Source organism: Mya arenaria, chromosome 16, assembly GCF_026914265.1.
Source record: "Mya arenaria isolate MELC-2E11 chromosome 16, ASM2691426v1".
NCBI classification, from domain to species: domain Eukaryota; kingdom Metazoa; phylum Mollusca; class Bivalvia; order Myida; family Myidae; genus Mya; species Mya arenaria.
In genome coordinates, this window is record NC_069137.1 from 45,914,875 (window position 1) to 45,929,413 (window position 14,539).

Sequence of the window (14,539 nt, forward strand, 5' to 3'; positions counted from 1 at the left end):
GATGGTGAAGTCTTTTTATTATTTCCTACCTTTCTTGTTTTTCTTTCAGGGAACAGCCAGCCACTGTCGAATCCAGACGCCCCACGCTGTATATACCTTTGTTGTTTATCTTTCAGGGAACAGCCAGCCACTGTCGAGTCCAGACGCCCCGCTACCTCCTCTTACTAACCAACCACGTAAGTTATATTATTTGACGTATGAGTATGAGGCCCGTTTCAATATGTCTTAGATGAAGATGAAGTCTTAGTCATAAACTTAACGCTGCTTAAGACGGTGTGTGTATACCACCTGATAAATTTGCGTCGTAAATGCTAGTCGGAGGGCATTATTTTGCTTTGAATGAAGACTTTAAACAAAGATAACTACTATTTATTCACCATTTTAAATGATAGATAGCACAGTCTATGCTGCTTACAGAGTCCGGCCTTCAGTCTTTTACCAAAGTTTGATTGATAGTTAAGGTTTTGAAAACACTTTCACCTACTCTGACAAACATATTCACAAAAGCGCTGTCTGATAGAGCACTGTCAAAACATTAGTTTGGAAACGGCTTTGTTGAAATGTTTGAGGAAACTAATCACCTAATCAAACTCTGGTTATAAAACTTATTTTGATGACAGGTATATGACCAGGGATGTGATTTGTCCGCGGAATTCCGCGGATCTAATGGGGAATTCCGCGGATCTAATGGCCCCAAGGACACCCCCCCCCCCTATTTTTTTGTTGATTTACAAAGTCACTAGAGTGCTTTTGGTTGTTAGAGTTGTTATCCCAGTATGTTACAAATTTGAAGTTAGAAGAACCCTCAAAGAGCTTCTGAACAGCCAGTTTTTCTTTACGGCAGTGTGCTTTTGACCCCAAAAAGTGCCCCAAGGACCCATAGCCGAAATGGTTTCAGCCCTGCAGTTGCCAGGTCAATCACATCCCTGATGATGCTGTTCTCATGAAACTTATAACACATGTTGCCAATGAAATTGTTCATACTTTCTACAGCCCCGGAGTTTTGGTGCACAATCTCCTACTTCGAGTTAGATCAGCAAGTCGGAGAAACATTTAAAGTCCCGTACAGCTGTAGTACGGTCACAGTTGACGGTTATACCGATCCGTCGAGTCTCGACAGATTTTGTCTCGGACAACTTTCAAATGTCCATAGATCTGAAGCCAGTGAAAGAGCCAGGTAAGTAAACCAGCTAGAGAACTTCTAAATTTAGATATGAAGGCAGTGAAGGAGCCTTGGTAAAAGGTAAAAGGTGGTAAAACTTCTGAAGTAATTTCTTAAACCAAAGTTAATCTCCTAACATTTTCATGGTCAATTTCAAAGAAAAGTATTAGTATTTTTAACATTCAAATATGCATTTTAATAAAATCATTGCAAATGAAGATTTTCATGTATGTTTAAGTTATTTTATCATATGATAAAACTTAAAGAGAGATTGAGTTAGGAACAGACATTTTATGAATACTTGCCTTGCTGTGAAAACTACGTGAATTACTTAATGCAGCCATTATGAGGTGCGGGCAGACCCTTGTAAACTCAACAACAACATTTGAGACTTACCGTAAATGACTGGTTATAGGACACACGTTTTCCCCTCAGATTTCGATGTAAAAAAATGCCTGCGTCTTACAAACAGTAACAAGCTTTTGACATTTTTTTTCTGAGGTTGATTTCAGGACATAAATGGGTCTTTAAGTCGCTCTGCCTTTAAACTGTTTAACATACCAATAGTACAAATTGTTGCGATAATAGTCTTGTTTTTTTTCGCTCTTTGCCACATTCTTTATACTTTCCTGTAGATGTTGACATTTTGAGAACAAACGCGTACAATATAAGGATTTTGCTTTACAAAACTTCATTTAGGACAGGTTATCATTTACGATACACCGAAGAAATAATATTTTGCTTTGTATTAGTATTGCATGGTTTAAATTAACCATCACCATTTTCATGAAAAAAAATTGTCACTGTCAAACATTTTTTTCAATGCGTCTATAAAACATAACATTGATTAAAAGTTTTTTTCTCAAGTTTTTCACAATTGTTTTTGCCTGCGTCTTATAACCACTATCGTCTTATAACCAGTCATTTACGGTACTAGTATATTCATAGAATATAATTTAAATTTCCACCCTATTTTTCCAGGCTACATATAGGGAAGGGAGTACAGCTGGACTATCGGGGCGAGGGTGATGTATGGATCCGGTGTGTTAGCGACCACAGTGTGTTCGTACAGAGCTATTACCTCGACAGTGAGGCAGGGAGAGCCCCTGGGGACGCTGTTCATAAGATATACCCTAGCGCTTACATCAAAGTATGTTTGTAAAAATTACCTTGATTATCTACAGTCAAACTCCGTTGCCTTAAACTCCCTGGGACCGACGAAAATACCTCAAGCCAAGTAGGATTGTTTGCCGTCAGTATAAAGGAATTTGGTCCTTAAAGGCCTAGTTTAAGGAATGTTTGGCATGATAATCCCCTGCTGTGCATCTCCTGCTAATTGCATTGGTGTCACAGTAGGGGCCAATTTCCTGTGTATTCTTGATTGTCTCAAGGACATTTAGGGTCCATTTCTATAATAAAACTTTCAAAACTGCACAGCAGGATTCTCAGATCAGAGATCTGATAATATGGATCAAGGCAAGTACATTAAGATCAATAAACAGAGGTTGTTTACTCTACACAGTTTGAGTGGGGGTCTCTTAAGAAGGCTTAAACTAGGCCTTTAACATCTAGTTTGAGCCAACCAGGAATTTGACCCAAGCAAGTTTGAGAGACTGTGTATTAAAATTTCTTTCATATTTTTTTTCATACCAAAATTCTGAAAAAAGTATGCTTTCGTAGAAATTGATTAGCAGGGAATTGTGAAAAACTGGTTAAGTTTTTGGTTTAGTTAAAGTTGGGCAAAATATCATCTGATTGGTCAATATTTATCCGAAAATTGATATTAACAAATGAACTCATTTGAACATGCAAACAAGCGTAAAGATAACCTGTGGAGAACTTATCCAAGTCTTGTACAATTTGCTGCTGTTCCTTTAACTTAAGAATAATTATATTTTAACCTTAATAAAAGTAATTCTCACTGTTCCCACTTGGATTTTACAATACCACATGTGCTTATGAAATGTAGTTAATTTGGTTCTTTATATCACTTTTGTGTATGTTTGCTAAATGACATCTTCATGTGATTATTTAAATTATAGCAATCATTTGCTGTTGCAATATTTTGATCATCTTTGCAATAAAGATAATTGTTGTTGTTGACAATGAAACATGTATATACACATGTATAAAAGGATAAAATTGTGTCCATAGTTTGCACAAGATAGACCAATAAAACATAAATGCATCCCAATAATTGCATGAAATTGAATATAATTTGTATATTAATATCAAGGATAATAATTGTTATGTTATTTCCGCAGGTATTCGACATTCGTCAGTGTCATCGCCAAATGCAACAACAGGCCGCTACAGCCCAGGCAGCGGCTGCGGCTCAAGCTGCGGCAGTCGCTGGAACCGTCCCCGGTCCAGCGTCCGTGGGTGGAATAGCCCCGGCAGTTGGTTATTTAATGCTGAGTTCAGTAACTGGTATGATACTTCATAACAGATGCTAGTCTTAGGTTCCTAAAGTGATTAAAACAGAGCTACAGATTACCAAGTATCTACCATGGCTGTTCGTTTAGGATATGTTCATCCCAACCCGAGGGTTTGGATGAACCTATATTATTAAGGCGGCCATGGTAGATGCTTTTTCCTTTTCCTCAGTTAACCAAAATATAGTAAAAATGTTTGTTTTTTGTTGGAAATCTTTTGTGCATAGTGATCAAGACTGTTGACAAATGATCAGATCGCAGATTTTCATATTTCCTCTCCAAAATTGATGTTTTATGCATTTTTCTTAAACCGGTTTAAGCCATAAAAAATTAATTTTGGAATGGAAATATGAAAATCTGCGATCTGATCTTTTGTCAACAGTCTTTCATCACTGGTTTGCAGATATTTACGCAAACATTTGCTAATTCCAAAAAAAAAAAAAGTTGTAAAAATGGTATATCTGTGAGAGTGCAGCTTTAAAAAAGAGCTACAGATTATAAGTATCTTTCATGGCCGCTCGTTTAAGATATGTTCATCCCAATCTGCGCGAAGGGTGTTGTAGGTAAACCTCGTTTCTGCAGAACACCCTGCACGAGGGTTGGAATGAATCAAACACCCTGCACGAGGGTTGGAATGAATCAATCTTACGCGAGCGGCTATTGTAGATACTTTTTCTCCCATCTCATTTAGACAAAATATGGTAAAAAGTTTTAACTATGAATCTTATTTGTGCGTAGTAAAAAATTATTCACATATATATATATATATATATATATATATATATATATATATATATATATATATATATATATATATATATATATATATATAATTGCATTTACTTTTAAGTGCGTTTTCTTGAATATAAACACAAATCAGCAATTAAATACATTCAAATTATTTCTTTTGGAAGTATATGGAAAAATATGTAACTGAAAAGTAAGTTTATATATTAAAAGCTAGCACTCAACACATGGTATTGTTTTAAACTGTGTGCTGTATTTTCAGTGTTGGGTATGGAAAGGAAATTTGATAGACATATATTATAAATAAAATGTGTATTTCAGGCCTAAAGGCGACAAGTATTCATGTTGATGATTGACAGCAACTCTGTATTCTGTGTCTTAAATTAGTTAAGGGTTCGGACCCTTGGTGCGTCCGTAAATATTATAAAAAATAATTAAATTTTAATTTAAAGAAAAATAACAATATTTTTATGTTCCAAACATGAATATAAATGATAAAGGCACATGAATAAATTTGATTAAAAATATTTGTTGGTAAATAAATTTGATTAAAATTATTTGTTGGTAAATAAATTTGATTAAAAATATTTGTTGGTAAATTTTCAAAAAATGTATTACACCAGGAGGTTGAAAGTTTTCAGGAAGAAGCTTTCTAAATACAAGCCCTGAAAATGATAACTTTTTCTCAAGTTTAAGTGAAGCACCAGTTATAGGCGTAAGATATATACTATGACTTTGTATTTCAGGGCTGACTTTTGTTAAAGGATAGGTTCCAGGATACTTTCACCATGGTATAAGTTGTATGTTTTGTGTTTTAGGCGGAAATCTGTGTAAAATGAATGCAGCTACTACTATTTTACATCACAGTTTTGAAAAGGGCTTGTAAGGTCTTCAATACATTTCAGGCCTAAGTGCTCAGGGATGTGATGTGATCTAATGCCCCCCCCCCCAAAAAAAAAAATAATAAAAAATAAATAAATATTTTTTTTATTTTTTTTAGCTGATTAAAAAAGATACTAGTGTGCTTTTGATTGTAAGGGTTGATATACCAGTTTGCTTCCAATTTAAAGTCAGAAGAACCCTCAAAAGAGCTTCTTAAAAGCCAGTTTTTCTTCTACGGCAGTGTGCTTTGACCCCAAAAGTGCCCTAAGAACCCATGGCCGAAATGGTTTCAGCCCTCCAGCTGCCAGGTCAATCACAACCCTGATGCTGCAGCAGGTATTGGTGTAGGTGACTTTCACCAACGATTATTCTATGTCACAGTTCTGTATAGGGCTTGTAGGTATAAATCCTCGATACATTTCAGGCCTGAGTGCTGCAGAAGGTATTGGTGTAGGTGACTTACACCAACGATTATTTTACGTCACAGTTTTGTATAGGGCTTGTAGGTATAAGTCTTCAATACATTTCAGGCCTGAGTGCGGCTGCAGGTATCGGTGTGGATGATCTACGGCGACTCTGTATTCTACGTCTCAGTTTTGTGAAGGGCTGGGGACCAGACTATCCCAGACACAGTATAAAAGAAACACCTTGCTGGATCGAGGTTTGTAACCCATGCTTACTTTAACACCATTAAAGGAACTCACAAGTATTTATGTTAATTAAACTCTGTTGAAATTGAGTTATTATACTCATTGATTTTTTTTGTGCAATTTACTGCCTTCTAAAGGGTGTTTTCCCTTGGGAAAAACTGTCCATTTTCCCCAATATTTTATAATTTTTCCCAATTTGGTAAATGCAGATGACGTTAATGAATAAAAAAGCGATGAATTTCTTGAAATATAAACAAAATCTTGACAAGACTTACTCTTTCACAGCATAGTGAATGTATTTTTGCCATTATATTAGCTATTTTGGCCTGATTTTGTATTTTTCCCAAAGTCAGCTTATTTACCAATTTGCAAGGCAAAATAATTTTTTTTAAAAATCACTGATACTTACTGTTGTGAACAACAACCAAACAGCGACCTGTTGATTCTTATTTGAACAGATTTTTTTTAATCCAATCCTACAATTAATCATTTTTCAATAGCATTCATATTCTTCTTAACATTTGCACTCCAATTTAAACATTTGGTGAAGTTTTGTCACTGGAAAAGATTGCCAAAAACTAAATACAGTTTATAGTTCTCAGGCAAGAATTTTAACTATCGCGTATATTCTGTAACGAAGATCATTGTACAACAATAAAATGTGGTATTCAACAGCAGAATTCTCATAAATTAGGCAACCATTTAGTTCATTTCACAGATTGCTAATAGTTTTATAGTTGCATCCACACATTTATAAATCCTTTTTATACGCCCATCTTACGATGGCCGTTTTATGGGAACACCCATGGCGGGCGGGCGGGCGGGGGGCGGGCGGGCGGCTCCACAATGTTGTCCGCTCTCTAACTTGTTTAAACATGAAATCTGTCAACCAATAGTTAATATTGCCAACACTGATTTCCATTGGTGCAGTTTGTCATGATAACAAATCTCTAACATATTTTGTATTCCATTACAGGTGCAACTCCACAGACCTCTACAATTGTTGGATGAAGTTCTACAGGCCATGCCTCTGAATGAGTCTCGCGTTAACAGAGGCTACTTCTTGGGTTGAAACAGTTGCTAAACAGGCATATATGTAGCGGGTTCATTGGTGTTAAACTGAACCCAGAACATTTGTACCTTTAAGGATCTGCGACTTTATAGTGAATACCGTGGGAATAGAGGATACTTCTTGGGTTTAAACTTCACTCACCCTATACATAAGAAGTGTTCATTACAAGTATCAGTTAGCATGGTAAACACTTTGTCTGATTAAAACATTCTTTAGATAAAGCAAGGAAAAATTAAGGAGAGTCTTACAAGCCATGACATTGAATGATTTACCTGTGAAATGAGGCTTATTCCTCGGTTAAAACTGTGCGTCGTTACAGAGATACAATGTTATAATTCAGAAAAAAGGCTGGTCTTTTAGTGTTGCTACCAGATATATTCTGTTTTTTTCTTTTTATTTCTCATCAAATCACGCCCAGAACACTTCAGGCTATGATGAGGATTTCAACTTGTTTTATCATACTGCGGACTGTATAAATAATTGTAACTTTTCAGTGTTTTGATTGGACGGTATAAATAACTGGCCTATAGACAGAACGGAATCACTGGGGCATATCTAAGGACAAGAATAATATTGAAAACTACCCCTGAACATCACTGAGCATACCATGTCTGGTATTCGATATTGGTCTTAATTGAATCTAAGTACGATGTAGCTAATCGGATTACTTGTTAATAATTGACCAATAAAGTGAATGAAGTCAATGATGTATGACCATAAGATTGACTTAAGTTAAATATTGAAAACCACACCTGGTGAATACTTCCTCGTTGGAAACTGTTGCCACATGGATAATTAAATAACTAAGTGTGTTCTTTTTGTGTAAAAGGCCTTGCCTCTAAATAAATCCAGTGAGTTTAGTTTACCGTCTGGGTTTAAATGTTGTATATTAGTTGATACAATTAATCAATAGTTCAGAACTTTGTTAAAGTTAACGAGGTTGTTAAAGTCATTGGTGTTAATTTTTTTAACATATAAGAGCTTTGTTGAATATGTTTGATACTTAGGCTTAAAAAAAAATGTTTGGTTAGGGTTACATCCTTTTCAAAAATAGGTTGGGTAGGCTTTTTATTTTATTTTTTTATTAGACTTTATTTAAGAATGTCATTTTCATCATTGGAGAATCGTGTTAAAGTTATCGTCTATATTAGCATTTAAGGTTTTAAACTACATATTGAAAAGCACCAAAAAAAAAAAAAAAAAATTTTTTTTTTTTTTTTTTTTTTAGTTTTTCATTTTTTTTTTTTCAAACTGACTATAAACGATAGGGTCGGCGCCTATTCCGTAGGTAGGGTCGGGTAAACCGAACCAAATGTATTTTTTTTTTAGGCCTAAGCACAAGTGTACGAATTTTGAAGAAATATGTACTGATTAATTATATTTAAAGTGTTTTTTTTTTATTGTACTTGCTATGAGATCTTTTAGATATCGTACATGCATTTAAATCTATTTCGGTATTGTTATTGTGTTGAAATATTTTTCTGTTTCGTACATGCATTTAAAAAGTAAACAAATGCCAACCAGATGGGAAGTTGTGTTCAGACATTTTGTAATGACAGAAATAAATCAAAAATAATTAATTCAGGACAACTTTTTATTTTTGCATTACTATGACCTAACTTTTCTCTAGGTGTAATTCTTTGTCCATTTTTTTGTTAATAGCATTTTAGAAAATATCTCCTGTGATAAAGATAATTTTCAATAACAATATATTAAAATACTTTTGTGAGGCCAAAGAAAAAGAGGTTTGGTTCCGGTTACATCCCTTTTCGAAATAGGCTTTTATTTATTTTATATTTGGTAAGCCTCATGTAAAAACAAAGGTGTTAAAGTTATCTTCTTTATAAATTATATATCAAAGCTGCACTCTTACAGACTGACCGATTTGACATTTTCATTTCTTTGACTCAGAATCAGCTGATTTTGGCATCAATGTTTTCAAAACGACTCAGAATTAGCTGATTTTGGCATCAATGTTTTCAAAACGACTCAGAAGCAGCTGATTTTGGCATCAATGTTTTCAAAACGACTCAGAAGCAGCTGATTTTGGCATCAATGTTTTCAAAACGTTTTAATTGTACTTGTATAAATTAGTCGAGTTGTATCAAACTTTTTGAAAACCATGCCAACTCAGTAAAGACTCCATGTGCTCTTTAACCAGCCCAGCTGAGTTCATATCCGTGATAATGACATCAATCACACAATTCATCACTTTCATTTACACCAATAGTTCATTAGTTCTTTTTCACTTTTTCAGAATTGTTTTAAGAATTAATTTCATTTAAGAAATCCTAACGATAATTCCTTCTCAACCATTTTGTAAATAGAACGACCCGACTGCCGCAAACAGTTCATCATATGACGTCATGGTAACGCGTGAAGGATTTAATCGTAAAATTGAAACACTAATAACAATACGTGTACATTCAAAGAATCATTTATTAAACAAACAATAACAGGATAAACAATTTTCATTTATATTTATGTACGATTATTTCACAATCGGAACCAGTTTTCTCTGACAAATAAATAGCTGTTTAGTGCTCGGAATTGTCTGTGAGTCACATATATTTGCCTCCTAGAGAGGATAGGAAAGTATATGTTGTCTTTCTAATTTAAATATATATAAATGATTGCTCTAAGTAAATGTTTATGTCTTTGATAGACTTTGAACCAGTCTGTGGCTCTCTTTTTCGTATTGTGAAACCAGTCTGAATTTCTTAAATTCATGTGTTTAACTTGATAAATTATTAAATATGTGGTAATACTATGAATTGTTATTGAAATGTTCAAAATTAACATGTATATGAGGACAAAAATCGTTGTTATTACGAATAAACGCTACACCATAGATTTATATACTAGCATCTCTGTATTTTTTTTATACAAAACTGTTAAGCTGAACAGAAAGTTAGAATTTTACAAAATTGATGTAACAATGTTTCAAAATTGCAAACAAGCAGGTTAAGTCTTATTGTCATCGCGTGTCATGTGACATATTTTCAAAGTGAATGGTTTATTTAAATAAATGATGGTTAAAGATTTTCAGTATGTACAAGTTTACAAAAATAACTGGTTTGATGCAGCACAGTCACTTTACCATTTATTTTATGTAAGTACATACGAATAATCTTTAAGCTTTTTAGTGGTCTGCATTATATTGTGTAAACAACCCACTTACTGGGCCAGCCACTTTTGATATTATGCTTCACCTGATTTTAATAAAAAGACGCTGACTGCTGATCTACTGTAATGAGTTGGAGATTTACTGCTTTCTCATTTGACAAAATATAATGTTGACCATAATAGATTAGTTTATGCTTCTATTTATGAATATGATATTTGGTGTTATGATATAAGAATTCACTGTTTAAAGTCAGATTCAATTCTACTTAACTATGATGTTGTTGTTTTTGAATTTTAAGGATTAATTTCTAAAATCATAGTATTTTAAGGATGAAATATGCAATTCTAGTGACAATCCAATTTGAGTTATTGTTTATTAATCATCTTGTTCTGTAAACATATTGAACTGCATATCAATGTTGTAATCATGATTAAAAAATCACATTGCTTCAAAGGCCTCCATTATGCCAAATTCTAGCCAGCATTAACTTGATATATAGTCGTAGCTTTTGTGAAATTGTCCATTGTCTAAAATGTACTTTTGTTATCAAAATTTTAGTTGATTTAATTGTTTTCAGAAAAATAATGTGAAATTATCTTTTGGGGTGGCAAAAATGCTTAAAAACTTTTATCTGTAACCCTGTGCTTCCAAATCTGTTAAATGTTAGAATAACCTTTTATGGTAACTGTTTTGACGGATGCCGATTATGCATCGTTTACATCGTTTATTTCATTATTTTTTTTGAAAACACTGGGTAATGTTATAGTCCTGGTGTTGTTTTCATCCCCCCCAAAAAAAAGGTCTGATTAAAAAAGTTACTAGAGCGCTTTTGGTTGTAAGAGTTGATATTCCAGTTTACTTCAAATTTAAAGTCAGAAGAACCCTCAAAAGAGCTTCTAAAAAGCCAGTTTTTCTTTTATGGCAGCGTGCTTTTGACCCCAAAAGTGCCCCAAGAACCCATGGCCGAAATGGTTTCAGCCCTCCAGCTGCCAGGTCAATCACATCCCTGAAATTGTTAAACCTTGGCCATTACTCAGAAACCATTTCAAGATATTCATATGAAACTTGGTACACATGTTGCCAGAGACATTTCTCATATTTTAAGAAAGACGTCTAACTGGCTTTAATAATAATACAGTCGAAACCCTTTGGCTCGAATTCCCTGGGACCGGCCTAATGATTCAAGCCTCGCTAATATCGAGCCAAGCAGGAATGCTTATAATGAGTACAACAAAACTGGTCTTATCATCCAGTACAGCCAACGAGGAAATCTAGCGAAGTGAAGCGATATCGATCAAACAGGTTTCGACTGTACTTATAATTATTGAGTAATGGCATTTGTTTGACTGAAAATACAAGAACAGAGGGCAGTGGCAAAATCTCTCTGTGACACTCATGTTCTTGTTAAAGCATGATTATTAAAAAAATTGGAAGTCCCTGTACATTTTCCAGGTACAACACTTGTTTTCTGCTCTCTTTGTTGGTAGTTATTATTGTTAAAATCAGGGCGGCTTGGCATTATGTCAAAAAGTTGCTTAACTAACTCCAAACACACGTTCTCAAACTATGTGTATGGCATTTTTCCAGGAACGTCACTGTTTTTACGCCCTTTATGTTAGTAGTTATAACTGTTAGAATTAGGATGGCTTGGCATCACGTCAAACAGTTGCTTAACACCAAAAATACGTTCTCAAACCATATGTGTATGGTGATCTCTCAACAGATGCTTAATGTTTTTGCTTGTAATATGTAGTTCTCGGCCCATATTCATAAAGTAGCTTAAGTCATTTCCTCACAAAGTCGAATTCCTAAAATTTTCATTGTCAAATTAAAAGAAATGTTAAATTGTTTTTAACATAAAAAATTGTAGTTTTTTTCAGTTGATATTGTGTTTCAAAATTTACTAGTTTTAAGCTCTAATGGCCTTGGCGATGTCGTGGTGTCCGTCATCCGTGCATTCGTCTGTTAACAATTGCTTGTGAACGTGACAAAGTTTTCAGTCATGATTGTATCTGAATCAAACTTATACAGTAGTAAGATATCCATGAGAGTTTTTCAGCTCTTGTATGATTGGATTAAAGCCAATGCAAAATAATAAAGGGAGACAACTTTGTACAGAGAGTTATGAATTATTGTAGTGTTTGTCTCCCTTTTTAAACATATGGTACAAGCTCCGAACTGAAAACGACCAAAAGGGTCATGTCATGCCATGCCTGTAGAGCATAGGCCATCATGGGCCCCTTGTTATATCAAATAAAAATGTCTTAATTTGAGAACTGACTTAAAATGCTTAATGAATTCCGGTGCAGTTTGTCAGCTGATTTTTTTGTGTTTATAAATTAATTCTTGTATGCTGTAATATTTTCCTGTCACTATGTTGTATAAGAATTTGTTCAAACAAGCTGGTCTGTTTATTATACCAAAATGAATTATATATAGTTTTTAAAATGGTTAATTCTCCACAAAATGGGATAAAATTATTGTTTTAATGTATCAAGTTTTGGTCTATTCCCCGCAACTCCATTTCAGGTAAATTTCAGGACAATCCAAAATTTCATTGTTTTTTTATAAAATAAATAAGATTTTACCTGATCTTTCTCACTTTTATTTTTCGTCAGTATATTTTTATACTGGCACATTTTCTATCATAACATTCGGTTGTTCCAGGATATTGATTTTTTTAAATTTTCAATGATTTTTATGCATTACACTTCCATTAAGAGTTGATATTGTTACCTCCTCTGTCGTCAATGTTCATTTGTTGTGGATCTTATCTTTATTCAATTTACTTGGTTATAATTAAACAGTTTTTGATATATACGGTAATTACTTCACATCATTGACTTAATGTAGCTCACGTTTACAGGAACATGATAAATCACACTGTTTATGGGTTACGGGTGGCTGTTTCAATAATAGTAAATAGTCGTAAATTGAAATTTTCTTATTGTCATTTTTTCGTTATTTAGCTAAATATCTTAGAGAATTGAACATAAGCCAATTTCAAAAATACGGTAAACACAAAATTGAGGAAAATAGAACATTTTTGTCCATGAAATTAAATCTCAATTACATCTGCGTTGAAACGACCCCTTATAAAATGTTGAAACAACCCGTGGTAAATGTTGAAACGACCCTTGTTAAATGTTGAAAAAAAAACACGACCCCTGGTAAATGTTGAAACAACCCCTGTTAGATGTAAAGTGGGAAAACAATTTATTATTATGTAAATTGTAATAATATTGACACATATCTCCTATAAAATACAGTAATATCACAACTGCTTCCCCGGTGAATAAATGTGTTCAACATGTACTGCTCATATATGGACCCGGGTCAAGGTCACTGCATATGTCACAATGAGGACATTTGCACCAAGTCTTGAATGGTCTACAAATGTTAGTAAATGTTACGTAATTTCTTGTAATAAACATTATTTGACAGTGTGATAGATTTATCCATTTTATCTTAAAGATTTATAGAGATATAGTGAATTTTGATGCATGCCAGAAGAGAAGTGTGTTTTTGTTAATTTCTTTTTTTTGAATTCTTTTGTTACAGAAAATTGTATATATTTATTGATATGACCACACTTCATATATGTATTTGTTAAAATATTATGTATTGTATTTTTTTAGATAAACATTAAATTAGTTGTTTTTTTTTGTAATTACTTTGAAAACAATTGTGCTAAGGTATTTTTTGCTTCATTTAAGATGGTTTGTCAGTGATTTTAAGCTATCTTTTTTTAAGTATGAGTTGAGGTATTGTCATAGTCTTCGCATTGTTGTCAGCATGCAAAAACTTTAACCGAAGCTTTCTTAAAAAAAACATATGAGATATGTATAAATGAGATACATCACATTTATAGCTACCAGTATCAGATACATGTACATAATTTTCTATTGCATAATTAATGAATGTTTTGTGGATTGAATGTTAATCAATGACTTTGAGCATGGTCACAACACATTTATTGTCAATAATAACATTTAATTTCCTAACACCAGGCCACTGCACTGTGGCTGTAATAATTGAGTTTTTTTTCGTAAAACATCGGACGAGCGTTCACACTCCCTTTGTGGTACTCTTGTTTCTTAGAATTTTGATTATTGAAAGGTGTTCATACTATTAAACTAAGTGCAAATGTTGAATGAATTGATTATAAAGACAGATTATAATTCTAAACACAAGCCATTACGAAATACTAGTCAAGTTATTGTGTAATTGCACAAATTCATTTCAAAACCTTGGACAAAAACATTAGGCAAAACACATTTGAAAAAAAACACTGTTGATGACTAGAGTAAGAAAACATATTACTGAAATAAGATTTATCTCTTTACATGCCACACGTTTCTGCTCATATTTTATGGACACCTATCAGTAATGGATGCTTAAGTTATTTGCTATACATGTATTGCGTATGTTTCATAGTTTCATGAGGCTTTATATACTGTATTA

The 14,539-nt window shown here is 33.5% G+C and overlaps 1 protein-coding gene across 1 annotated transcript; it reads left to right on the forward strand.

The window, feature by feature from the left end:
• The first annotated feature begins 1 nt into the window (after position 1).
• Positions 2 to 7,968, forward strand: LOC128221720 (mothers against decapentaplegic homolog 4-like). The gene is made up of 6 exons (XM_052930321.1): positions 2 to 176; positions 994 to 1,177; positions 2,144 to 2,312; positions 3,427 to 3,565; positions 5,757 to 5,887; positions 6,853 to 7,968. Exons 1-6 carry the CDS (start codon positions 2 to 4, stop codon positions 6,946 to 6,948), a joined length of 894 nt encoding a protein of 297 aa, XP_052786281.1. The 3' UTR covers positions 6,949 to 7,968.
• The last annotated feature ends 6,571 nt before the right edge of the window (positions 7,969 to 14,539 follow it).